This window comes from Neofelis nebulosa, chromosome 2 (assembly GCF_028018385.1).
Source record: "Neofelis nebulosa isolate mNeoNeb1 chromosome 2, mNeoNeb1.pri, whole genome shotgun sequence".
NCBI lineage: Eukaryota > Metazoa > Chordata > Mammalia > Carnivora > Felidae > Neofelis > Neofelis nebulosa.
Window position 1 is genome coordinate 45,893,233 of NC_080783.1, and position 27,595 is coordinate 45,920,827.

The 27,595-nt window shown below is 37.7% G+C and overlaps 1 protein-coding gene across 1 annotated transcript in view; it reads right to left on the bottom strand.

Annotated features, from left to right (window-relative positions):
• Positions 1–511: 511 nt before the first annotated feature.
• Positions 512–27,595, bottom strand: part of COL3A1 (collagen type III alpha 1 chain) — a 40,670-nt gene continuing 13,586 nt past the window's right edge. The window contains exons 6-51 of the mRNA XM_058711627.1: positions 26,132–26,185; positions 25,454–25,507; positions 24,627–24,680; positions 23,925–23,978; positions 23,704–23,757; positions 22,997–23,050; positions 22,530–22,574; positions 22,338–22,391; positions 21,830–21,874; positions 21,207–21,260; positions 20,707–20,805; positions 20,087–20,131; positions 19,834–19,932; positions 19,580–19,633; positions 19,383–19,490; positions 19,115–19,168; positions 18,414–18,512; positions 18,050–18,103; positions 17,793–17,891; positions 17,372–17,425; positions 17,210–17,263; positions 16,825–16,878; positions 15,980–16,033; positions 15,607–15,651; positions 14,687–14,785; positions 14,492–14,599; positions 14,179–14,232; positions 12,394–12,447; positions 12,254–12,307; positions 11,502–11,555; positions 10,822–10,929; positions 10,332–10,385; positions 10,052–10,105; positions 9,715–9,876; positions 9,493–9,600; positions 8,456–8,563; positions 7,247–7,300; positions 7,044–7,151; positions 6,560–6,613; positions 6,074–6,181; positions 5,721–5,774; positions 5,517–5,624; positions 4,359–4,656; positions 3,114–3,301; positions 2,378–2,620; positions 512–1,626 (exon numbers count right to left, since the gene is read on the bottom strand). Of these exons, the coding sequence (XP_058567610.1) occupies positions 1,480–1,626; positions 2,378–2,620; positions 3,114–3,301; positions 4,359–4,656; positions 5,517–5,624; positions 5,721–5,774; positions 6,074–6,181; positions 6,560–6,613; positions 7,044–7,151; positions 7,247–7,300; positions 8,456–8,563; positions 9,493–9,600; positions 9,715–9,876; positions 10,052–10,105; positions 10,332–10,385; positions 10,822–10,929; positions 11,502–11,555; positions 12,254–12,307; positions 12,394–12,447; positions 14,179–14,232; positions 14,492–14,599; positions 14,687–14,785; positions 15,607–15,651; positions 15,980–16,033; positions 16,825–16,878; positions 17,210–17,263; positions 17,372–17,425; positions 17,793–17,891; positions 18,050–18,103; positions 18,414–18,512; positions 19,115–19,168; positions 19,383–19,490; positions 19,580–19,633; positions 19,834–19,932; positions 20,087–20,131; positions 20,707–20,805; positions 21,207–21,260; positions 21,830–21,874; positions 22,338–22,391; positions 22,530–22,574; positions 22,997–23,050; positions 23,704–23,757; positions 23,925–23,978; positions 24,627–24,680; positions 25,454–25,507; positions 26,132–26,185 (3,873 nt within the window). The 3' untranslated portion in view covers positions 512–1,479. The remainder of the gene's footprint in view (positions 1,627–2,377; positions 2,621–3,113; positions 3,302–4,358; positions 4,657–5,516; positions 5,625–5,720; positions 5,775–6,073; positions 6,182–6,559; positions 6,614–7,043; positions 7,152–7,246; positions 7,301–8,455; positions 8,564–9,492; positions 9,601–9,714; positions 9,877–10,051; positions 10,106–10,331; positions 10,386–10,821; positions 10,930–11,501; positions 11,556–12,253; positions 12,308–12,393; positions 12,448–14,178; positions 14,233–14,491; positions 14,600–14,686; positions 14,786–15,606; positions 15,652–15,979; positions 16,034–16,824; positions 16,879–17,209; positions 17,264–17,371; positions 17,426–17,792; positions 17,892–18,049; positions 18,104–18,413; positions 18,513–19,114; positions 19,169–19,382; positions 19,491–19,579; positions 19,634–19,833; positions 19,933–20,086; positions 20,132–20,706; positions 20,806–21,206; positions 21,261–21,829; positions 21,875–22,337; positions 22,392–22,529; positions 22,575–22,996; positions 23,051–23,703; positions 23,758–23,924; positions 23,979–24,626; positions 24,681–25,453; positions 25,508–26,131; positions 26,186–27,595) is intronic.

The following is a 27,595-nucleotide window of genomic DNA, read 5'->3' on the forward strand; positions in this document are numbered from 1 at the left end:
TACTTATAGTAACTAAAAGAATAAGAATTTGATGGTAGAAAAGGACCTGACTCAAGAGGGCAATGAGGCAGTGTGCAGTAAAAATGTGATAGAGAAGCCTCAACCTCCAATTATTCTTAATATTAACGTCTATTTTGCCAGACCCTGCTTTCTTCCGCTAAATTACCAGCATCTTCCTTTTGATTACTCCCACTTTGGGGACCATCGAATTTACAATGTTATCATTTCCAGGGATGACTCAGATAGAACATCCTCAGTTTTCAATATGCCCCAGGAGTTTCACTGATGTAAAAATCTGATGTAAAAATCTGCGAGATTTCCCACTGAGCATTATCTCTCTTCTGAACAGAGATTATTATCTCATATTCCTGAGCTCATTACATTATTAAGCTAGAGAGTTAGAATTCAATATGCCTTTTTTCAAGTATGCTTAAAGAATTCAGTATGCTCCAGAGTTCATGAGTGTACACATGCATTTCTTGTAGCTATGAAAAGTGACAAAAACCAGGAGTGTTTTATTATGATATTTTATTACGGGTGTCTGTAAGAATAAAAGATCAACAACCACATACAAGTTTACAAAGTTATGTTTCAACACATTCTCTGTGTTACTGTGACAACAGCAGCCTCATTTGTTTCTTGTTGTTGACTTTTACAGGATCAAGGGAGAGAGTCCTCTGAAGTGACACGCCAATAAATCTTTTTGACAGGAGACATGTACAGATGGTGTGCATTTATGTTTTGAAGGCAAGGCAACAACTCTGACCTAGAGTTTTTAAAGTGAAAGTACATTAGCACCATAATATGTGTCTTCAAAGTCTTCCCAAATATCAGTAATCTTGATCGTTTCAGCAATGACAAGAAAAGAGAAAAGCACCTTTAAAAGCAGTTGGTATCCAAGATTCAAATAATTGTGGATTTTAAAATATTTCTTTAAATTCTTATGCTATACTTTTTTCTTATGCTATCACTTTTTTGGGAAGTGAATGAATGAAATTCATAAGTTTTGCCGATTTATATAATTTTTCTCATCTTCTGGGACTTCTAGAATTCATCTGTATTTCTGACCAGGTTGAGGTAGTTGAAACAGGGAGGTCTTTCCTAATTTCATGTTTGACTATTTCAGAAAGAAAGGTTATCTTTTAATGGTAAGCCTAGTCATTGCTCTGCAAATGGGCTAGGATTCAAAGAATGTAACACAGTGTTATTTTAAGAGTGTTGAAGTTTATTTATTATAGCACCATTGAGACATTTTGAAATTGGAATTGGTAAAAAAATAGAACAGAACGCATTTGAACTGTATTTTGTGTAACAGCAAAAAAAAAAGTATCCTTTTTTGCCAAATTATACTTTTTCCAAAACTTTTGGAAATAAATAACTGGAATCGAGTTGGTCACTTGTACTGGTTGACAAGGTTAGAACGAGAGGAACACATATGGGGTGTGAATTTTTTTGCTGGGGTTTCAGATAGAGTTTGGTTTATAAAAAGCAAACGGGGCCAATGTCCACACCAAATTCTTGATCAGGACCACCAACATCATAGGGTGCAATATCTACAATAGGTAATCTCACGGCCTTGCGTGTTCGATATTCGAAGACTGTTTTGCCCCATTCCCCAGTGTGTTTCTGTAAAAAAGAGCAAAACAATGTAAGTGATTATGACATTATAATTACTCAGACACTTCCTCTGACTGACCAAGTTAAAAAAAATAGTTTGCTGTAAGGGAATTGCTAACTTGCCATGTTATCTTCCATGCATATGAGACCTGTTCCATTTTAAAGCTATAATCATACGAGATAATAAACCATATTGTTCATCAAAAGCCTTATAGAGCTTCAAAGTAAACCCAGCAGAGAGATCGCTACAGGCCAGTGCATTCTCAGGAGGCCTGGTTCTGTCTGGTCACAGCTACCAAGTATATGACAGGTTTACTAGAAGTGGATAGGTCTCTCATAATGGAATTTGTAATTCTAGAAGTGTTTTCTCCCTTTGGTCATAAATGGTAAAAACAAAGAATAGATTTAAAGTTAACCTTGAAAATTGAGAAGAAAGCAGAGATTTTAGATTTGAGTCCATATGAGGGCTATTATGCAGAATGTATAGTAACCATCCAGATTATCTGATAAAGTTTATATTATGGATTTAAATTTCAACTGCTTTCATTTCAACTGATTTCACCTGGAGGTTGGGAAGATATATTTTTTTGTGTAGTATTGAACATTCCCTGCAACGAATCAGTAGATTCTATGTGACTTGCACCAAATGTTATCTTTTGTTCACCCTCATTATTTTCCTTTCTGCTTTTCAAAATAGCATGATTGAACTAAAAATGCTGAGATCATTGTGACCCTTGCTTATAAAAATGTTATTACTTACAGTGCAACCATCCTCCAGAACTGTGTATGTGAATTTGCTATTCCCTTCAGCCTTGAATTCACCTTCATTTGAACCCATCAGCCTCAGGGCTTTCTTTACATTCCCACTGGCCTGATCCATGTATGCAATGCTATTCTTGCAGTGATACGTAATGTTTTGGGAGGCCCGGCTGGAGAGAAGTCGGAGGAATGCCAGCTGGACATCGAGGACATCTTCAGGAAGGTCAGGATTGCCATAGCTAAACTGTGGAAGGGAACAAACAAAACTGCTTGAATATCTTAGTTGCAACCGTATTTCCTAAGGGATTCATGCAGTATAATATGGTCATTATAATGTAGGTTATTCGTATATTTTATGAATGAATATTTTACATACAAATATGCTTTATTGCATGTATAACATATAACGCTAGAGTAAAAAAGGTGTTAAGAATTGAAAGAAAGGGGGTTGCATACAAGAATAAGGAATCTACTCCTGAAATCATTGTTGCACTATATGCTAACTAATTTGGATGTAACTTTAAAAAAATAAAATTAAAATAAAAAAAAGAATAATTCAGTCTAACCTAGCTTTGGGAGAGAAGTTATAAAAGTTATAAAATTAGTCACCTGAATACATAAAATCATTTGGGCTCTTCTATTTATTAACTAACTTAGCTTTGTGATAAACAAGTAAATGGAACCAGAAAAGTCAGGTAAGTAGGAATGATTTAGTTAAAAAAAATATCCTTTATTACCTGAAAACCACCATCCATGGTTTCTCCAAACCAAACATGTTTCTTCTCAGCACCAGAATCTATCCACCAGTTCTTACGTGGAACATTCACAGGACTGGCATTTATGCATGTTTCCCCAGTTTCCATATTACAGAATACTTTAATAGCATCCAACTTGCAGCCTTGGTTAGGATCAATCCAATATTCTCCTGAATAGTCACACACACACACACACACACACACACACACACACAAGAATGGGAATTGGTTATAAAATCCAGTAATGAAGTTTGGGTCAGAATGATTTTGTTTGTTTACCTGGTAAAGCATGCAAAATGTTACTGCTAATGTATTTGTATTTTATAGTACAATATAATATAGAAACTTTTAGATTAAAATTCTTGAGGTAAAGAGTTAGCTATGATAATTAAAAAGCACTGATGTACAATATAGCGTCTTGATATTGAACAATAATGATATACTAAGCCAAGACATTTTGACTGGTATTTTGTATTTATTGAACTCTCTCCCTCTCTTTTAAGATGATTATTTAATGTGGGTTTACTAACTAATGTAAGCTTTTGGTCTAATCTAGATCTATGCCAATAGGTTTAACCCACTGATGGTTAGTCTCTATTTTAAGTAATTTTCAGAAATGACTCCTAACAAAGACAATGTTCCATTGCCGAGATACTTGAAAGCCTGAAATAATCTTTGCCTCTCAGAAAGAATTAACCCAATATATGCAAAACCTTACAATATTACAATATTTGATTTTATTTTATAAGTCTGGGATTTTTCATTTCATTGTTTCTTAATATTAAAAATCTAATTAGATTTATTAAAAATTAATTGCATTAAATAAATACTGCAAAAATTAAATTGCAAATGATGTCTGTTATCAAGTTATATAAATTTTATCCTGAAAACACTGTGATATATGTTGCTTTATCATTCAAATAACTTTGGAATGATATGCAGAAACATACCAAACTATGACTTATATTAAAATTTCTGCAAAACTGTCTTTAAATTTTCCTACGTTTGGAATATTTTGAAGGCATTTATGTTACAGCTAAAGTACACCTTCAGTTTCTATTTTCTTAAAATATCAAGCAGTTTCAATTCAACTAACATTCTTTAAGTACTGTTTTGGCTATGAAATTTTTTCTATTTTCAGTGAAAGTTTTCTTTTCCCCCAATTCTAATATAAGCAGCTTTCTCTGGAGTCCTGTTGCCATGAATACAAAAGACTCCCCAACATACCACTCTGGAGTTCAGGATGGCAGAACTTCAGGTCTCGGCAGTTCCGAGCAGGGTGTTTACGGGACCCGTCAGGACTAATGAGGCTCTCTATCTGTCCATTGACTGATTTGAGTGAGGTCATAATCTCCTCGGTGTTGATCTTGAAATCCATTGGTTCATCTCCATAATATGGGGCAAATCCGCCAGCTTTTTCACCTCCAATACCAGCGAAGGCAACACCCCCACCAGCACCACAGCATGGACCAGGGGCACCAGGAGGTCCAGGAGGACCCGGTTGTCCTGGGTGACCTGGGGAGCCCTAGGACAGGTAAGAACAGGCATCATTGAGGTGTACTTGGTCTTTGCTGAAAGAACATGTTGTTAGGTCAATAAAATGCATTAAAAACAGTCATGTTATGTCATCAAAATTATTTTAAGAAAGATTTATTTGAGTTGTTTTATAATCAAATGATAACCGAATTATAATACATTCAATTTGTTACCACGAAATTTATTGTGCTCCCCTGTATACGAATCAGTGGAGTTAGAGCACAAATTTTACTCTATCATGTTTCCTTCTGAATAAATGATGTAAACAACTCTAATTCTGACATGACAGAGGAAATATGACCAGAAACCTAGATTCTGCCCCCGGATTTGTCATTAACTTTGTGTCTTTGGGCTGATGACTTATTTGCGTTTCAATTACCACATGTGTTAACTTGGGGGGATAAGGGTTTCATTCCACTTATGCCAAAGACGTAGGATAGGAAGGCAGTAGGAATGACGGTACCAGTAGCAAAACAGGGGTCATGGCAGCTGTTTGAGAAGTGAGATGTACCACATGCTTGCAAATTATGATTATCATGATTGTGAGATCTCTAGTGTGAAATCAACACTGGCAGAGTTCATTTGGTTACTTGGGCTTTTGCCTTTATTCTGATACAACTGCCCTCCGATCAAACTGCAAAAAGGTTTTTTTCTCTTGTGGCTATCGTGTGCTGGAGAAAGTCTTAATGCGGTAGAGAATGTCTTAAAGCCATTGCTCATTTTCTAAATTAAACTGGATGCTTACATTGTGTTTAACTCACTATCTCAGTTTTAAAGTCTTGCAAAGTGTTTCTGAAAGTATGAAGATTACAGCACATTAAATGCACAGATTTGTAAGAGATGTCTTACCTCAGATCCTCTTTCACCTCTGTTACCTCGAGGCCCTGGGGGTCCAATGGGACCTGGATGTCCACTTGTTCCATCTTTGCCGGGGGGCCCACTGGGTCCAACAGGTCCCTAAAAAATGTCATGATATCACAGTGCTAGAATATCTTTCTCCAGTGCTAACATTTTAAAAACACTGATTTTCCAATATCATTCTGTGGCACTTACTCTGGGGCCTGCGGGTCCTGGACTACCAACTGCACCTTGGTGACCAGCAGGACCCTGCAAGGAAGAGAAGGGTGGATATAAATGAAGACTTCTGAAAGATTTATGAAACTGTACACTCAAGATCAAATCAAGAAACATGGGGATCGTGGTGGAATATGATTTTCTCTTTCCTTAATCTCCCCACTGTCTCATGCCAACTACTATTTCAAATAAGCCCTTGAACCCTTTCTCACCTCTCTGTTAGCATCTTCTCTTAAAGATGGGCATTTTTCTACTTTTGGTCTCTACCATTTGCCTATCTCATCAGTTAACACACACCGAAGGGGATTTTCTAACAAAATGAATGCACTTACTGGAGCACCTGGGGCTCCTGGATTACCAGGGAATCCTCGATGTCCTTTGATGCCAATAGAACCACGTTCACCTGTTTCACCTTTGTCACCACGTGGGCCTTGGGGACCCTTTACAAACACATTTCAAATTAAGGTCATAAACACACATACATATTAGTAAAACAAAACAGAATTTATAGCAATTAAGTCTATTTGATAACATTCTATTAGCTACAGATCCCATCGACACTGCATGCATGCAACAATAAAGATTGTTCTTGTAACTTTCATTTCTGGAAGGATAAAGGCATGAAACTCCAGTGTCTGATATATAAGTCCTTGGCCCCAAGAAACTTTTAGATCCTGAACTGCTTTCTGTATCATGAAAGGAAACTTAAAATTCTGTCCCATAGTGGCGTGTTTTGTCATCTCCTTTTCTGAACAGGCTGGAAAATAGAACACTTCTTATACCGTGGAATGAGTTAAAAAAAAAAAAAAACAACTCACAGGAGCACCTCGGGAGCCAGCAGGACCTGGAGCCCCAGAAGGACCAGCAGGGCCCTGAAATAAAACCAAACACACAGGGAATTGTTTATTAATCGATACAGGTTTGTTTCCTTTAAAAGTGAATAGTTTCACAGTGATGGAAGAATAGTATGCACACTAGCATTGAAAGTTAGTACCATTTTCTCCTTCAAAGAGCTTTCCCTATGTATATCTTTACCAAGGGCTCCAAACAGGAAATCCAAGAAAGGCTTGTTAATTCAGCCTTGCATTCACCCAGTGAATATACAATTGGTCTGATTAAAGCTGCTTTGAATTTACTAATGAATTCCTCATTGACTACTGCCAGAAACTTATCAGACACCTTTATTACTACAGTCACCTAAGGAACAACTAGGATAAAAACTAAAATGAATGATAGTAGGTCGTTTGGTTGGCAGATCTGGAGGAAAAGAGATAAGCAAAGAAAGTGCTCTTTAGAACTCACGGTTTCTCCTCTGTCACCATTCTTTCCAGCCGGACCGACGGGGCCAGGTGGGCCTGGATGACCAGGAGCACCAGGAGGACCAGGAGAGCCGTTCTCTCCACGGTCACCCTGAGGACAAATTCACAGACCCCAAATAAATATGACCAGTAGTTATTGCTTTAAGTACACAAACTTGGATTACCTGGGTTATGGGTTTATTATACCTTGCCACCAGGAGCTCCATCTCGGCCTGGCAGACCATCTGATCCTGGGTTTCCCTGATTTAAAAAAAAAATAAAAAAAGGAGAAAAGAAATCAAACTCTTTGGAACCATTCAAATACTATCCAAGCCATGTATTCTCAATGGTAGCAACAGCATCCAAAGAGCATAAAAACTAGTTCCCAGCAGCGTGCTTGGGTGGCTCAATGGGTTAAGTGGTCCACTTCGACTCAGGTCATGATCTCAAGGTCCATGAGTTCAGCCCCACACTGAGCTCTGTGCTGACAGCTCAGAGCCTGGACCTTGTTTCGGATTCTGTGTCTCCCTCTCTCTCTGCCACTCCCCCGCTCACCCTCTTTCTTTCTCTGTCTCTCAAGACTGAATAAACATTAAAAAAAATTTTGTTTTAAACCTGGTTCTTGCTTAGGACTGAAAAATCTTAGATATTACAATGGCTGTGACGCTTCAAAGGGTCACAATATGTAAATAGATAAGCAGTATACCTATGTCACTAAAATTTCACAGATGAGAAGGGGAGAAGTGATTAGGGAAAAAAAATGTCTAAAAGGGATCCCTAGGAAAGAGATAATAGAGAAAGCTTGAGAAGCTGATGTGCCTGTGTGGCTAAGTCGGTTAAATACCTGACTTTTGATTTTAGCTCAGGTCATGATCTCATGGTTTGTGAGTTCAAGCCCTGCATCAGGCTCTGAGCTGACAAGTGCAGAGCTTGCTTGGGATTCTCTCTCTCACCTTCTCTCTCTGTCCCTCCTCACTCACATTCTCTCTCTCTCTCTCTTTCCCTCAAAATAAATAAATTGTTTTTAAAAAGCTTGAGAAATAGTAATTTAAGCTGATAATGGAAATCTACAATTTAAGAAAAACCTTAATCATGGATAACATGCAGCACGTTTTCACACAGGAGGGATGCTGTAAATTGGGGTCTCTCTCCCCATCCTCAGCTTGTTTCTTTATTTAGCTAGCATTCATATGCTTCTACATTAATGATCATTCATCAGGTAAATATTAATGAACATGAGCATTTAAGATTATTGTAAATTGTAATAGAAAGGTTATATTGTTATTAAGGAAAAGAGGACTCTGGAATTTGGCAATATTTACACTCTTAGACATTAAGGCACAATTCGACCCTTGCTTAAATAGATTGCCAAATACTATCTGGATAATTGGATATTTACTAAGAGTTAGCACTTACATCCCTTCCAGGTTCACCAGCTGTACCAGCCAGACCAGGAAGACCCTGGGGTCCAGGAGCACCCCGTTCTCCATTGTGACCAGGAGGTCCTGGTTTCCCACTTTCACCCTGTGCAAAGAAATCAAAGACATTTTGTTTTCTTATTTTACCTAAGCAATCAATCAATATAATGTTATGAGATGTCCTTATTTTTCAAGGAAAAACTTTGTTTTATTAAAATTCTATTGAATTTTTACCTAAAACTATCCCCACCATTGAGGAAAAGCCGTGGGGAAGCAAGTTTCCTGCATTTTCCACATTGCCCAGTGACTCTGGATACCAAACAGCTAAGTAATTACATGGTTATATTATTCAGAATACATCCTAATATGAGATGTATAGATAGACATAACCATTGTAAGAAAAAATAATGATTAACCATCATGAAATTATAGGTTTATAACAACCATTAGAATTAGGTTATTTTGGACATTTGCTCTATCTAAAGAATATACCTTTATCAGATACGTTCTTATAAATTGAATCGCTTAAATTCGCTTAAATGTTATATCTGAACTTCATTACAATATTATATGACATTTTACTTAAAGAGGTACTCAAAGTGTCAAAATGTGAGCCCTAATAATACTGAATTATATTACCCCATTTTTTAAATGGGTACTTAAGATGCTAAGCACTAGGAGTGCAAAATAAATTGAGTTGATGGAAAAATGGTATTAATTAAAGGCTTTCATAGATCTATAAACTATTTCCCTCTTCAAAACTGACAGTCAGCAAACGAAAGAATGCTCACAAATCTACCAGAAGTATTTAAGATGGCAAGATATTTTCTGTGATATCAACTTATTTGTGTTTATGTTCAAGGCTGCCCTATGATGCGTGTTGTTTTTGTGTTCTGCAGCCTTTTAATAATACGAAAAGATCAAGAATTTGCTTCTATGAGAGGAAAATTTGCTCATTACATACTTATTATGGTTAAGTGATCTGCAAAGGCTACCAAAGGAAACCAGAGTCGTGTGAGAGATGGCCACACTCACCTTGACACCCTGCGGGCCTGGGTTTCCCCTGGGACCTGGTATGCCTGGTGGTCCTGCAAGACCCCTCGCTCCCGTAATCCCGGCAATGCCAAGTGGGCCTGGAGCTCCCTGTTGAGCAAATAATAAAGCCTTAGTTCTTTGTGTGACTATGTTTTCCTCTACTGAATTCGTCATTACAAAGAAAACAGTATTTTCAATCAAGAAAGCAACGAAACCACTCACCGGGGGGCCCTGGGCGCCAGGAGATCCCTTCTCACCAGGCTGGCCAGCATCACCTTTGGGTCCAGACACTCCAGGGCTTCCAGGAGCACCATTGCTACCAGGTGGACCAGGGGGCCCATCCTTGCCTGGAGCACCGGTGGGGCCTGGGGGGCCTGGGTTCCCCTACAAAGAAAATTTTGAAACTTGAGTATTTTCTAATGAAAAAGTGGATTTGTCTTCCCTCTCACATTTTATATGGGACTTAATACAGAAAAGTCGCAAAGGGTAGGTTTCTCATTTTGGGCATATATGAATTTTCTTCATGGAATAAAGAAAAAATATTTTTAAAAATACTTACATTATTACCAGGAGGACCAGGAGGACCACGACCGCCGGGGAAGCCAGCAGCACCCTGGGAAATGAGAATATGTTTGTGAATTTCAGAAGTTAAGGAGAATGACTAACAAACTGCTAAAAACAAATATCAAGTGTGAGAAACGTGCTAGGTTCTGCATTATAGTTTTTACACCCTCTACAGGGATCTAGTGCTTTCAAAGCAGTTTTTATACAGATTGATATTAATTCTTGCTTTTCAATAAGAGTTTAGAGAATACCAGTTTAAGAGAATCAATACTTACGGGACCACCAGGACTGCCACGTTCACCTTTGACACCCTGGGGACCAGGGGGACCCTATATGGAATAGAGGTAGACACGGTTTATCAGAATAGCACCAAAATCAAAATTTCACAGAAGCATTAGGTCTTTGAAAAACACTAACTCTACTTATAATGATAATCATTTTGCAGTGTGAACCCGTATCAAATCATTGTGTGGTACACCTTAAACTGGCCCACTGCTATTTGTCAATTATATCTAAATAAAACTGGGGAAAAAAGTTACAGCAGACCTACAAATGAACAAACAAACGCAAATCAGCAAGACAGTAACCACGAGGTGGTTAAAGCAACTTGATTGAGACTGTTGGAGCCAAGCTTCAAACTCTGAACTATATTCCAAGGAAGACTCTAAGCTTGTCACCATGAGAATCTCCCTCAGTATGAAGTATTAGACTATCCAGGAACCCGAGGGCTTTCTATTCAAAAGCTCACTGAAGGAGAATACTCACAGCGGGCCCAGAACCTCCGGGGGGTCCTGCGACTCCAGGGGGGCCTCCTTCCCCTTTCTCACCAGGAGCACCTCTTTCTCCTTTGGCACCGGGCTCACCATTCTGTCCCTGCGTTCAGAAATGACAAGCACTTGTGAGCTGACACCCTTCACAATACACTTGGCTTATCATACTCTTTCTTCAGAAAATAGAATTGGAAGAGATGGTGAAATAGAATTGGAAGAGAAGGTTTTTTGAAGACATGGCAAAACAAAGCCGATCAAAATACTTCCATGATAAAAGTATCAGGAAAATGTTAAGGTGTATGTTATTTGTCCTAGGGAGAAAGTCTTTCCAAGGATTATGCTTTATAAATAAGCATCCATAAATTCATTTGAGAAAGATAAGGTTTAGAGAGAATTTTAATTAGTATCATTTTATAATAGAATAACTTTAAGAATTTTCAGAGTATTTTAAAATCTAGGGTATCTTGGGAGCCTCCTTGATGAGGCATAAAGGCAGGGAAGGTATTTTTATCTCCATCTTTTAAAGAGTATGAATGAAGTAAAAAACAAAAAGGTGGGCAAAATAACACTATAGGGAAGGACCAGCTGAGGCTTGACTAGAATCCAGATTCAAACGTGTGTTTTCCAGCAAGAGAGTGATTCTGGGCTGTGTGACTCATATGTGTTCATACTTACAGGAGCACCAGGGAAGCCAGCAGGTCCTGGAGGCCCATGTTCACCTCTCTCACCCTGAAGTGAAAAATATTCTCATTGGTCACAGTGAAGACATCTTTCCAAAGGGGCAATGATATATCACCCTCTGTATCATCTTATCTTTCCTTCAAGCAGGAAGTATGCCAAGCTAGCTGACATGGTTTAACTTGTGAAGACTTTTCCATTTCTCAACAACATTAGGAGTGGACAACACCAAAACCTTGGATTCTTTCTGCCTCTGATTGTTCTACTATTTGCAAGAAAAATAATTTGAGAATTTTGAAGTGTAATCACAGAACTTCTAAACAATGGAAGTATTTAAAAATGTAGTAAAAGAGTTAATTGATAAATCGATTAATTAATTAAAACCATTTAGTATATATCTGTCCTGAGTTGCCAACTCTGAAGGTAGAGAATTTTAGATCTAGAAGGTGCCTCAGGCAACAATCCTGTAGGCTTGAGAAATACTTATTTACAAATGTATGTTACTTGTGAGTTTTTTTATATTTTTTCCATAATTATTTCGGAGAGAAAGTGTGATTTAAAACTGTCTCTTGTGAATTTTAGATTTAAGGACTTTGGCCTTCCTTGGCATGTCGTATGATTCCTAAGAAAACGGTATCGCGCCGTGGAGATTCAGGGGCTCCGGGGCAGAATTGCCAAAGAAGCAAGCCCACATAGCTGCCTGCCCGTGTGGGGTTAACAAGCACACTGAAGATGTCTTTAACACTTACAGGGCCACCACGAGGACCAGCTATACCCGGAAGTCCAGGGGCACCACCTTCACCCTGAAAACAAGAGGAAAAAAATATTGCCTTGCATCCAAAAAGCCAAGGATATTTTCTTTTTGTTTATAGGAAGTATTAAGTGTTACCTTATCTCCAGGCTGGCCAGCTGGGCCAGGAGGACCAATGGGACCAGTAGGACCCTGGAGAAAATAGAAATACGTTTTTAATTTTAAAGAGAAAAAGCATCCTTTTTCCTGTTAATCAAACAGAGGGAATATAGACATAACATTCATCTACTGAACTAGATAGTAGGACTTTTTTTATGACTCCAATGATATGCTTCACTTGGAGTGTAAATACTGCAGACCTTAATAAATATAAGATTCTCTGGAGATGCCTCTAAAAGACTGTAAGATTCAGTGACCATTTATTGATTCATTTTTCTTTCCACTGCAGAAGATAAATGATGTGCTGTAAAATCTTACAGTAATCTCCTTTTAAAATTAAGGTACATGGCCTTATACAACTGCTTGATAATCCAAAATGTTTAATTTAACTACTCAGAGTATAAATACACATATTAAAGTTTTCAGATTGACATTTTCAAATATTGAAGTTTTACTCATGTTACATAAATGAGATACTAGTTTTTTCTTAATTGGATGATGGTTTACCCAAGTCTATTAAAAGTGAAATTTTTATGAACTTCTTTAAGGCAACCATAGTAAATGTAACATCTATGTAATGACTTAATTATCGTGCTTATTTGCTGCAGTCTTCTACAATGTGTTTGCTGATGTGAATATAATTGATGGTGACTTTTTTTCATTTTGTTTGTTTTTAACCCCTATTTTGAAGTAGTTATAGATTCCTGGGAGGTTGCAAAAGAATTTACAGGAAAATCCTGTGCACCTGTCTCCCAGCATCCCTCAATGTTAACATCTTACACAATCATCATACAATATCAAAACCAAGAAACTGATGTTGGTATGATCTATAGAGCTTATTCAGGTTTCAGCAGTTTTTTTTTTTTTTAATGTTTTATGTATTTGTGTGAGAGAGAGAGAGACAGATCATGAGTGAGGGAGGGGCAGAGAGAGAGCGGGACACAGAATCTGAAGCAGGCTCCAGGCTCTGAGCTGTCAGCACAGAGCCTGATGCAGGGCTTGAACCCACAAGTGGTGAGATCATGACCTGAGCTGAAGTCGGACGCTCAACCGGCTGAGCCACCCAGGCGCCTCCAGGTTTCAGCAGTTTTATACGCACTCACTTGTGAGGGTGGGTGTGCCTAAGCTCTACACAACTTTATCAAGTGCAGCCTTATATGACTACCACCATAATCAAGATACTCAAACGTACCATCACTGCAAAACTCCCTCACATCACCTCTTTTAGTCACACCCATCTTCCTCTCCCCTATTCTTAACTGCTGGCAATCACTAATTACGTTATTTCATAAGTGTTACATGGATGGAATCACACAGCATGTATCCATTTGAGGTTGACCTTTTTTCACTCACCATGGTGTCCTTGAGGTCTGTATAAGTTGTTGCATGGATGACTAGTTCATTCCTTTTTATTGCTAAGTAGTATTCCATGGTATGACTATACCACAGAATTATAATTTTCATAAAATCATGAGCAGTATTGATTATCTTGGATTTTAGTGAGTCACTATGACTTTAGTTTGTAAGTAACCTTTATCACAATTTTGAGATTTTTCTATTCTCAGGTCACTATTGAACTATCAGCTAATGATAGATATAAATCAGGAATTTTAACAGTCATTTGGGCCTTCCTAATGGCCAGAAAATGGCAAAACATGATATAAGTTATCATGATGAGTTCTTAGAGCAAATATAGGTTGAGGAGAAGAACTATTCCTTGTCACATACGGGTAAGTCTTATTTTTCCCCAGTGCGAATACTCACCCTTGGACCATCTTTCCCTGGAGCACCATCAGCACCTGAACTGCCTGGTTCACCCTGTCAAATAAAAGCCAATGTCATCCCATTAGAAGCATCCTTAATGAAAATCTGTCAAGAAGAAGACCAACCCTTAAGGTCTGCTGTGATGTATAGTAGGTGTTCCGATTAATAGTTGCCCTGGCAATACATCTCAATTTTCATTTACTATTAAAACGGTAACATTAGTTTTGAAAAGAGGTTACTTTACAACAATGTTTCTTTCCTTCAAACTATGAAGTCTGTTTCATGACATAATTAACAGCAGATATGTCGGTACCTTGTCACCCTTGGGACCAGGGCCTCCAGGACCTCCTCTTTCTCCAGGCATCCCTTGCAGACCAGGAGTCCCAGCAGAGCCAGCTGGCCCAGGGGGACCGGCAGGCCCCTGAAATTAAGGGACAAATAGTAAACCAGAAGAAGGAGATCGAGTGCATTTTGTGAAATCTAGGTAAAATGAACGATGTAGAGTTACCTTTCCTCCTTCGGGACCAGGGGGGCCAGCTCCACCTCTCGGTCCAGTGGGCCCCAAGGCTCCAGGGGGCCCACGTTCACCGGGGGCACCGGAATCACCCTGTGGGAGGAAAATGGAATAGCTCTGTTAGAAAGCCCAATGTTGGGGCGCCTGGGTGGCTTGGTCGGTTGAGCGTCCGACTTCGGCTCAGGTCATGATCTCACGGTCCGTGAGTTCGAGCCCCGCGTCGGGCTCTGTACTGACAGCTCGGAGCCTGGAGCCTGTTTCAGATTCTGTGTCTCCCTCTCTCTCTGCCCCTCCCCTGTTCATGCTCTGTCTCTCTTTGCCTCAAAAATAAATAAACGTTAAAAAAAATAAAAAAAAAAAGAAAGCCCAATGTTAAAAACAAAACCAAACCACCCTGAATTGTATTATTCTGATGCACACCACTCGCTTCTTACTGTATATTTTTGAACAATATGGAAATTTTTATAGTTACAAAAAGACATTTGATCAACTGAATGAGAAATGGAAACCAAAAAAGAGTCTGTGTCAACGAGGTAACTTTGATTCCTGATCTGATGAGCTTGCTCTGAAAATGTTCTTATTATTTTATTCACAAGGGCGAATATTTAATAAAGTTTTTCTACCAAAACAGTTTTCCTCTGCAGAATCAATGCACTGGAAAGATTTTTCTTTTGCAATTTCAGGCCCTTAGTTGCTTCTATAGCATTTATTCATGTCAGAAAATTTGATTTTCCAGATGAAGCAAATCTAATATACTAGAAATGCCTTGAGTTACCCAGAATGTATTCACCAAATATTTGCAATGTTGTGCTTCTAAAAAAAAAGACCATTTCGTTTGATATACTAAAAATGAATCACTAATCAATTGCTCTATAACAGGCTGATGAAATTAGAAAGTAAATAGAGATATTTACCTTGCCTCCTGGAGTTCCAGGTGAACCAGCTTCACCCTTTGGACCCTAGAAGATTGGCATTATATGATTAGGCCTATATCAGAATGCATGTTACACGAATGTAAGTAAAGTACGCATTTGATTTGTTTGCATTTTGTACAATTTGTTAAATCTTGAGCTATGTAGTCTTTCTTTTATTTTATGGTAAAATTGAAACTTTCCATGTGATAGCTATGATTAAGTAATTTTTGTTTGTTTTGTTAATGAATATTTAAAAGCTTAATGTTAAAACTCAGAAACTGTGGCATGAGAAAACGCAAAAGTTAATAACTGATAAATGATTATGATTTATTCTTTTGGTTTCTGAGTTTTGAAAAAAAGGCATGCAACTTACTGGTTCTCCAGGTTTTCCATTTTCTCCTGGAGGTCCACTGGTTCCGGGTAAGCCCTACAAGGGATCATATTTGTATTGTGTAATCACTTCAAACACTGCTTACAGAAAAGCTTCTCATATGTATGCTTCTGCAAGGTATTCAAAATGGTTTTAGCAATCTTTTTAAGGCTAGGATATTTGTGGCTCTCAAAATTCAATGGCAGAGATGTGACAATCATATCTTCCAAACTTATGTTTATCTCCCTCTAATTTTTCCCTGCATATAAAAATGAATTAATGAGTACGGTGAAATGGATTTAGCTATGTGAACTTAAATTATGATAAAATTAAGTATAAGCATAAAGAATTATGCATACTTAGGGGCACCTGGGTGGCTCAGTCGGTTAAGCATCTGACTTTGGCTCAGGTCATGATCTCGTGGTTTGTGAGTTCGAGCCCTGCGTCGGGCTCTGTGCTGACAGCTCAGAGCCTGGAGCCTGCTTCAGATTCTGTGTCTGCCTCTCTCTCTGCCCCTCTCCCGTCACACTCTGTCTCTCTCTCTCTCTCTCTCTCTCTCTCAAAAATAAGTAAACATTAAAAAAATATTTAAAAAAAGAATTATGCATTCTTAGTAAAAAAAAAATTAATTCTGGAATAGACATGGAAGTTTTGCCTGTCTATTAACATTGGCTGTCATTTTATTTCAAGGTGGAAAACAGACCCACACATCTTCAGATGTATTACAATCTAGTAGTGTCACAAAAAAATAATTCACTTAGTTCAACAAAGATATAGCTCTCAAGGGAAAGTACTGAATTGTCTGGTTAAAGCAGGAGCCGAGTGATATTTAAATAACAAGTTCTTACTTGTAATCCTTGTGGACCAGGGGGTCCTACATCTCCTTTGTCACCAGCTGGCCCCTAAGGTAGAAAGATATAATGAGAAGTTCTATTACAAAATATCCTTTCATATTTAGCAGACACAGTTTTCCTTTCAACAGGCTCATTACTTAATTTAAAACTTAATGGAGGGAAGTAGGCCAGAGTCTGCTCTGCAGAACTGATGCAAAGGAGACATGCAATCTAATCTTTACTTCTAGTCCCTCAGCATTCAGCTAGTTAAGTAACCAAACTTCATAACTGCTCTGGTGAACTAGAGTGATGTAGTTAGTGTCAAAGATTATACAATTCCTGCGGTCTTTTTCCCGCCCCACTCCCACTCACTTCCTTCACCTTCTGCGAGTGAACTTACGGTAGGTCCTGGGGGGCCTTGTGGTCCAGTTTCACCATTTTTCCCAGCAGGACCCTAAAAAATCAAGCAGTTAGGGAAGAGGTCACAGAGATAATAGAACTCATAGGTTGGAAATGAATGCATCGATAGAAAGTTGGAAAGAAGTTAATGAAAGCTACATACCTGAGGGCCAGGACCTCCAGGACCACCTCGTTCTCCATTCTTGCCTGGTGCACCCTAAAGAAGTGGCCAGGTGTTACTAATTCCCAAAAAGAAATCATTCATTGTCTTGTTCCCTTTTATTTTTGATCTGCCTCTTCCACACACACATACATACATCCATAACCAAAAACAACTTTCCAGAACTCGATTTCCATAAATTTGCCACTCTTCCCCCAGAACCCCCTCCCCCCCCAAAAGAAAGAAAGAAAGAAAGAAAGAAAGAAAACCCCACAAAGCTCCCTGTCTCACATGGTATTTTGATTTTCATATATTCTTCTGTGCTTTGAAGTGAAGATCACATTTTGGCCATCTCCACACTCCCATATGGAAAGTAAAAGCCTTCTGTCAAATATTTATTGAAGAAATAAAGGAAGGAACTCACATCATTTCCTTTAGGACCAGGGAAACCCATGACGCCAGGCTGACCTCGGGGACCAGATGGGCCTGGAGGACCTGGGCGGCCACTTTCTCCTTGACTTCCCTAATGAGAAAAAAATTACATTAATAGAGGTTTGATAAAGATCTCATCAAAATATACAATATACATATAAAGGCTATACAATATACATCAAGGCTAGGCCAAACAGTGCATTCCATTATTCACTGGGCTTATAAAACGAGATGTCAAAATGTACATACGGGAGGTCCTGGTTTCCCATCACTGCCTGGTCCTCCTGGGCTTCCAGGCATGCCCTAAATTGAAGAAGTCAGTCAGTCAGGTGATTTAAAAAGGATAATTAAAAAATGTATATAACCATCTGTAAAATTCTGAGATTTAATGTGCAGCCTTTTATTTGCACACATTTTTCTGCCTATAAAGTGTCTCAGTCAAGTGTTCTATTTTCTGTTTTCTTCCATCAATTCTAACCTTAAGTTATCTTAAGAGTATTTTGCTTTGTTTTGAGGCTATAAAAGTATAGTTTGCTTTGATTTGCCTTTAATCCTTTATTTGCCTTTCTTCTTACTAAATGGCTGTGTCAATCAAATGAGTGTTTCTCTGTACCCTTATTCCTGGACCTCCAGGGACACCATCTCGGCCAGGTTCTCCAGGAGCTCCTCTGGGCCCTGCAGGGCCTGGACCACCACGCTCCCCAGCGGGGCCCTAAGAGGTGAGATAAATCAGCAAATATGTAAAAGAACTTTTATTGACCTGGACATTGACCATATTCAGGTGTTATAACTAGAACACTTCCTTTTGTCTCTTAAAGAGAGTTGGTATGCTGCTTACATGCCCTGTATAAAATCACTGTTATCTATTAGCTTGGATGATCATATTGGGAATATTTGGAGCCAACTTTGATGCACATCACATGCCAGCAATATTCAGTGGGCATAGCGACATATTTCTGTGCATATAAAGTCAAATATCTTTGATGTTGTAAAGTCATATTTGCATAGCACTCTAGGGTTTTCAAAGAACTTTCAGGCATTTTAATTTATCTTACTCTTGCAATCATACTGAAATAAATGATTCTCAGATAACCTCAAGAATTCTCATAGAAGTTAAGTGATTTGCTTTAGTTACAAAGCTAGGAGAACGGCTGAGCCGGGCTGGAATCATTGTTTTATATTGGGAATTTTTATTATTTTTAAACTCCAATATATTTCTTTCAGATATTTAGGTTTCAGTTAATGGGGAACTGTGCGGAAGAATATAACTATTTGCAGTAGCAGCCCTTACAAAATAGAAAATAAATTATCTACCTTTTCTCCTGGAAGGCCGTTTGCTCCAGCAGGTCCTCGGAACCCAGGAGCACCCTGGAAATAGTGACAGGCAAATGTTTCAGCCCAAAGCATTAACAATTTTTCACAGTTTTTGAGTAGCGATATCTTCCCATATTACACAATGCTTCAAAACCAGTATTTGAGATAGAGTACTCAAGAAACATCACGGTTGTCTCACCATGAAGGTGAAATTCTATGTGGATGATAGTGATGTTGTTCTCCTTTTAGATGTTCCTGGGAAACATACCCTTTCTCCTGCAGCTCCCGGAAGTCCATTTGCACCAGGTTCTCCAGGCGAACCATCTTTGCCGTCTTCACCTTTAGGCCCTGGGATACCTGGAGAACCAGCTTCACCCTATGAAGGGGTATCACCAAAGGGATAATTTGGTTGCTCGATTTTCATCCGAAGTAAGAAATAACCAGTTCCGTTGGGGGAATACTTACACGTTCACCACGTGGCCCTGGCTCTCCTTTGGCACCGTTTTTACCAGGTTCACCCTAGTGAAACAAAATCTTGGTGTAAAAACAGGGAGAGTAGACCAACAAAGTCAGCAGCAGCAACGGCTGATCCAATTATAAAACCGGGGTGAAACCAACATAAATTCAGCTGAACAAGTACAAAAAGTCTGCTGTTTGTATTTTTGTTGGGGGAGTTAAACCACACCGGTCAGGCAATGAGGGAAAAATAGGCAACTTACTGCAGCACCTCGCTGTCCAGGAGCACCATTGGTTCCAGATGGTCCAGGAGGACCCCGGGCTCCTATCAGTCCAGGAGCTCCAGGGATGCCAGCAGGACCCTAAAAATAGCCGAGGGACACTAATATTAGTCAAACTTGAACTTTCTTTTCTGAATAGCCAACTTAAACATCGCAAATGTCTTGTCATGCAAAATGCAAGGGAGGCCAATAATGTGTGTGGATGAAATGAGAGTGAGGGGTGAGGGCACCTTACCATTTCGCCTTTACCGCCAGGACTACCATTGGTCCCAGGAGGGCCCTGGGGGGGAAAAAGAGCATATTAAAAATAATGCAAATAGTGAATATACATTTGTAAAGTAAATATATTGGTGGGTGTTGTGCTTTATAGAGACTCGGTGATTCCTCATGATTCCTCCAACTACAGCACAACACATAAAATGTAGGCAAAAGAATTATCATAATCTGAATAAATTAAAGATCATATGTATATGGTCTAAATAATATATAGAATATAAAGATCATATGTATATGGTCTAAATAATATATAGAAGCGGTTTTTAATACTGTTTCTTCTCTGAAGTTCTGTAATTGGTGACTAGTTGGGGCACATTCTTTGAAGTATCTGATAACTCGACATCCTCAACTTCACTTAGTCGTATAAACAGATAATTCATAAATTCTAGAAGAGCTTAAACCTCAAAAGACATGATTTTTAGCACTAATCCAATCAGTTTTTATCACAGTAAAGTCATTTCAGAGGACCAAGCAACATTTTTTTCTCAAAAAAATATTTTAATTGATGGCAACATTAAAACATATGGTTCCATGAAATGAGTGTAGCAACTCTTCACAATGGCTGTATTTGTTACTTACAGGAGGACCTGGAGCACCAGCGTGTCCCTGAGGTCCTGGTTCTCCTCTTTGTCCAGGGGAGCCACTTGAACCAGGAGATCCTGCAGGTCCAACTTCACCCTAGGGGATAAACCCTGAGTAGTCATTTTCTCTTGCCATTTCTAATCACTAAGCTAGTTCAAACCCATCTCCCAAAGGCTGGGATAGCAGGACAATACACTTTATCACAAGCAAAGAATCCTGAATCACAAAGGCGGAGAAAAATGGTAACTATGTGTGTGACTATGTTATCTGCTTTCTAGAAAGAGGCTGGGGAAAGAGAAAAGAAATATCAGAATAGTTGAATGCCACGGATAACCCTTTTTGGAATAAAAACATAAGGCTTTAAAAAGCTGAATCGGTAAAAATATATCTACTTGATGGGTAACAAAGAAAATATTATTTTCAAGAAGCAATCCAATGATTTTCTGTTGTCCTCTCCAAGATCTATTTTATATTCTATTATAGAAATGCATGTTTACCTTAGCACCAGGGGAACCAGGGAATCCTGCAGTTCCAGGGGGACCAGGGGGACCCTGAAAAAAATTAAATACAATTTCAAGAGCTCTTGAGTAAACAAAATCTAACACTATAGCAACTAGTACGTAATAAGTTAGCACATACACAGTACAGAAGACAATTATGCAGACAAAATAGTATTTGTCACCTTGGATGAATATGATGTGGAGAAACAATGTGGTAAACTAGAGAGTAAAATCTTTCTGCCACAAATTCTGTGACTTTGTGCAATTTTCTTAGCCCTCGGCTCTCGTCCTCTTGTTTATAAAATAGAGGTAACATTATTATCTGTTTTGCAGGGCCCTTTTAAGTGTCATGTCCAGTACTGGCTATTAACTGACTCTGTATGCACTATACAGATGTTAGTAATTGGCCAAGTATAATAGAAAATATCAGAATTCTATTTATGGGTTCAGTCTCTTTACATTGTGTCTAGATTTTGTTTATGGAGTTAGTGTCAGTTTGAGTGAAATGTTTATAAACAGTGTTGAGCTTTGAGTCTACAGTTCATATTATTCCAACATTCCATACCATGTAATCTGTCATTACCCTGAGGCAACTCAGGGTTAGATCAAAAGTTACTTACTGGTTGTCCATCACTTCCGCGAGCACCATCATTACCTCGAGCCCCCTAAAAAGAGAAGTTTGTCTCAAATATCTTCTTAATTCTGAAAAGCTAGTCACAGATAATGTTCTGACTAAAATGCTGACTCCATTGTGTTGACTTTTCCTCCAGTGTATTCAAATCTGCTTACCAATTGTATATGTTTAGAGTCAAATTTTTAAAATTCTGATGCATACAGAGATGATCTGATGTGGAAGAACTGGATTCTGCATTTACCAGAACTGAATGTGAATTAATGGTTCTAACAACATATGCAAAGATAACCCTTAAATTTTTTTTTCAAAAGAGAGAATAACTATAAAACCCTTGTTTGTTTCCCTACCATTAAGGCTAAGATTTTACGGAGGCGTCTTTAAGTGCTATTTCATAGAGAAGATTTTCCTGAAGATTGTCACAGCCTGAAAACTTGGCTGAGACCCTTATCTGTGACTCTGGGCTGGAACTGTGCAATGTGGGCGGCTATACTCACTGCGGCTCCGGGAAGTCCTGGCCGTCCTCTTTCACCAGGAGCTCCTCTTGGACCCTATAGAATAAGACAGAAACAATGGTGGTACTCTAAACCTGACCTGTGTAAGAACAGCTGGAGAAGGAGTAAGGCGAGTTTAGTTTTAGATGGAGGTTAAGAAAATAAAACTGAAAATTACATGAGAAATACAATTACCATGGGTCCAGGAGCTCCGTTTTCACCAGGCAGGCCATTTTCCCCCTAGAAATATGTAAAAATATGTTACCATTTTGTAGAACAGGGAGAGCAATTTATAGTTTTATGAAGTATTATGAAGAATATTACAGAACCTAAGAAAAAGATGTATGTTTTAGCAGCATCAAACTTTTGTTAGCATTTTATTTATCATAAATCCCAGTCAGCATTTTGAAAACTTGAGGATGGAACAGAAGTAATCAGTGAGTTACTCAGAGATGCACAATCATTTCTAATCTAGACAGTTCAAGTTATCTGCTTTAATGGAAGCTTGAACAGACCATCTGAACTAGTCACTGTTATTCAGCTCCTAAAATACAAAATTCAGGTAAATTTCAGAAAAAGTTTACCCCAAAATCTAAATCTTAATTATAGCTATAACATTTAAATGAATTTGCTTATGAAAATGTGATTTTGTTTTGATTTACCTTTAATCCAGGAGCACCTGTTTCACCCTTTTCTCCATTTCGTCCATCAAAGCCCTAGGAAATGTATAAAAGTAGTAAAAATATTAAGATCTGTTAACTATCCAGAATGGTTGAAAACTATTGAATTTTTCATAACTAGTTTTTACCACTCAGCACTATTTTCAACACTGACATAAATAATTTAAAGCTCTTGTAAATTGATTGAAGACATTTGACATTGATTTTATAGTAAAAAATCTGAACTAATTAGCAAGTACAATTTAGTTCAATTAGGAAGTTGCCTTAACTATAGCAAATATCAGCTTCATAGATTTAATTCTATTAAGTTGTTATTTTTGGGAGTTGGTTGGTTGAATGTACCTAATGCTTGCATAGAATAAAGTTGCTTGATTCAAGTGTAAATTACATTTACCAAGTCCATGAATAACATACAGTTCTCAATAATATATTTTCATTTTTTTCTGACAGTGATGATAAGAAAATTAAATATTTATTTCCCAAGCCTTTTCACACATTTAAAATCGGTTCCATTACTATCTGTAAAATAATTAGTTGGTTTGGTCAACAAAGTTGATGGACTTACAAAATCTAATCAACTGGTCGTCAAACATATATTTGACACATACTCAATTGCCCAATAAAATTGGTTAGGCAAGTAAACACAGCGAAATGAAACAGTTTATAGTCAATTTAGAAACTCTACTTACTCTATGTCCTTTCATACCAGGGAATCCAGGCATGCCAGCTGGACCCTTCATACCCTAAAAATAAGGAATAGAAAAGTTATTAAGGAATTTTCAAATAGAATCACAATGAAGTAGTAAGATGTCTTCTATTTTTAAGTTTAATGCCATTTAATTATATCATAATTTTCAAGCTAAGATCATTGTGATTACTCCAACTATTTCTTTAGATGCTAAAGACTTACTGGAGGTCCGGGCAACCCTCGCTCTCCAGGTCGCCCAGGTCTTCCTGATTCCCCCTAGGTGGAGAAATAAAAAATACATAGGTGCTTGTGTAAGAGTAAACACATTGTAGCCAAGTAACCAACCAATTACTTAGCTTTTTTCTCCCCAAAGACTCATGAAAGTGAAGCTAAGCATATGTTGTTAGGACAGCTTTCCTGGTAGAAGGAACGGGGAGGGCTTCTCCCGTCTCCATATGAACTTGTGAGTAATGCAGGCATTACTCTTTGTTGAAACATTATGACTCTCTCTCAATCCACTGAGAAAAATTTGCGATTGGAAATTAAATGGGAAAGGAAGAATGGCACAATATTGAAGGTGCTTTTAAGTTTCCAAGTTCATAAAGTATTGATATCAGTTTCTCCATTACAAGAGGCAGAGAGAAGACACTTGTTTCTCCTCCAGTTGAGTGATATATTCACTGGATGGGTCCTCTTGACAGTGAAGAAGCACATGTAGGGGTTCTGTTAGTTTGGAATTCAAAATATGATGTATATATAGCTATACAAATACTATACGTTCAAAGATTAATATGAGCTAAAATGTCACTAGGATAGCAATGATTTTTTGAGTGAGGTTTTTCTGAGCCTAGTACACACCATATGCCACTTACGATATGCCAACTTGAATTTTGCCATATCCCCATTCAATCTTTAAAAACTTACATCTTTTCCAGCAGGACCAGATGGGCCTATAGCACCAGGGGGTCCTGGGGGGCCCTGAAAATAAGGAAATAAAATACAAATATATCTGTAGGTTGTTCTGTTACAATTTATGATTATATATGTTTTCCTCAAAGGAACCTCCTTTTAGGAAATTCTCTCAACAGTTTTCATTATGATAATGACACATTGAGTTTATATTACACCTATATTATATCAAGTTTTTACTCTCTAATGAACTTATTTTTAATAGGAATTAAAAATATCACATACCTGTATTTTACATCACATATCAGTATTTATACACCAATGTGCACTTTTACATTTTGTAAGGGATTGAATTTTTGATATCTAGGTATTTCCAAATATTTTGAAATATTAAACTAACTTCACCTCACTTGCTTGTTTACACAGCATGTTTTTTCGCAGGGCTCTATTAGATTGTGTTTATTTCTTTTAAATTAAGTTTTAAAAATTATATGTCAGAAGAGTAGATATTAAGGTGAACTGAGTGGCTACAGTTAAATCTATATTTAAGAGATAGAGGATTTGCATCCACACTAGGAGGGGAACTACTGTGGTGGCTAATTAGCCAGGGAATTCCTAGATAAATAGCAAGTATCCTTAAGAAATCTAAACCATTAAATGAGTCCAAAAGATCTTTGAAACCAGTTCAACTCTCATAAGAAAATATCAGTTATTATTTTAAAATTTGAGTTTAAATTCAATCTATACATTATAGGACATTATAGTGATTATGTTTCAGAAAATGAAGCTGGTTTCTATGTAGAATTGTCAATTTCTTAAATGTAGATATAATTGTTACTTACTGCAGGACCAGCTTGCCCAGGTTCACCAGGGGGACCTTGGTATCCTGGAGAACCCTAATGAGTAGAATAATGTGTAAATATTTTAAAAGTAATGTAATATTCATACCAGACATTTATATCTTGAAGACAGTGTGAAATCAGGATTCGTGTAGGCAGTCAGTGAATTTTATTCCATTTTATAAATACTGAAACCAAAATTTTTCAGATTAGAATAAAGCATATTTATTCCATTCTATCCACTCCATTCCATTGAAATTGAATTGTTTTGAACTTGGAGCCATAACACATGCACATTAAGCCTATGACTTTGGATTCTGTGTTTCTCTCTCTCTCTCTGTCCCTTTCCCACTTGTGCGCTTTCTCTCTCTCTCTCTCTCTCAAAAATAAACAAACAAACAAACAAACAAACAAACTTAAAAAAAACATATAATTCTCCTTCTGGCTTTGAAAAGCCTGTGGCTTAATTTTACAAAGGTTTTAATTGTTCGTAGTTATTGGTAGAAAGGAATTAAATATGAAATTCCAACATCTTTGAAGAAATCATAGTTTTTTGGATGTGATATCTGTACTTAATTGTGACTATGCATGCTGGAATGGTGAAATTACAGCAAGATCCGTGTTACCTTGATTTATATAATATGCATGAAAATAGAAAGCACCACTAATGGCTATACTTACTGGAGAGCCAGGATGACCGGATGTACCAGGGGGACCAGGAGGGCCAGGGGGACCCTGGAATGTAAATTTGAGGGAGAAATATAAAATAAATGCATCTGAAATACACTTTATTCAGGCATCAAAGAGATGCCTCTGTTTAGAAACGATACATTTAAAACAATGAGAATAGCATACCTTATTATATGGTAACTATTCAAGGATATGATTAATTTTATTAGGTATACAGTAAAGATATCACTAAAAACATCACTCTAAATGGAATTTCCACAGAATCAATAAAAATCATTGCTAAAATTATTGCTAATCCCTCCAAAAGGGGATTCAAAATCTGGAAAAATCCATGCAAAATGCTAAGAGAGTCTCTGCAATATTAAGATTAAACTGGTACTGGTGAAAGACGCATTTTTTTGCCTGCCAGCCCAACTCCCTGTGGAAAAATATTTATCTGCATACTGTAAATCCAAGTTTCTAAAAATAATGATGTAAATCAACCCAGAAGTTCTTAACTACGTCATTGAATTATGTTGAAATGAAGGTCTAGATGTGTATTTGAGAATCATCATACATGGGACAATGATACATTACAATTATAACCAATCGATGTATCATTGCTCAGGAATACAGATTAAACTAGAAAACCTTCAGTTTTGTAGCATGCTGTATCTAAACACTGACACTAAAGATATAAAACTACAGGCTGTAATTAAACTTTCTCTTGTAACCGCTTTTCTGGAATGTTAATAAGTAGTGTTTTCTTTTTAGTTTTTGTTTTTTAGTAAAAACTGTATATAGGGTTGAAAAATGAATTCATAATTTCAATGTAGCTGAGTAAGATCAGGTATTTATATTGTTAATATAGTTCTCCATCTTGGGGCGTCTGGGCGGCTCAGTTGGTTAAGAATCCAACTTCAGCTCAGGTCATGATCTCAAGATTTGTGAGTTCAAACCCTGCATTGGGCTCTCTGCTGTCAGCTCAGAGCCTGGAGCCTACTTTGGATTCTGTGTCTCCCCCTTTCTCTTTCTGCCCCTCTCCCACTTGTGTTCTCTCTCTCTCTCTCTCTCCCTCTCTCAATAATAAATAAGTAAATAAACTTAAAAAAAAATAGGTCTCCTTCTGGCTTTGAAAACCAAACACAAAATTCACATTCCTCAAAACTTCAGAGATTTGTAAAATTCTCTTTTTATAACATATCAAATTTAAGGGTCTTTCCAAACTGGTCATTTGGATCTATTAGTTAAAATTTTGTCTTCTGTAGTTTTGGAAGTCACAAACGTGGTGTCTAATGATCCGGGGGGCAATCTTCCATAATCCCTGAAAATCCAGTGTCATGTTTCATTTACACTTACATACCTGTTACTGGCAGTAAAACCATAATCTTCCCCACGTTGCTTTTCCTGACAGCCTGTTCTACGATAAGGGTCATTTATCCGGGACACTATGCATCATGTCAAGGTGCCCAGGTT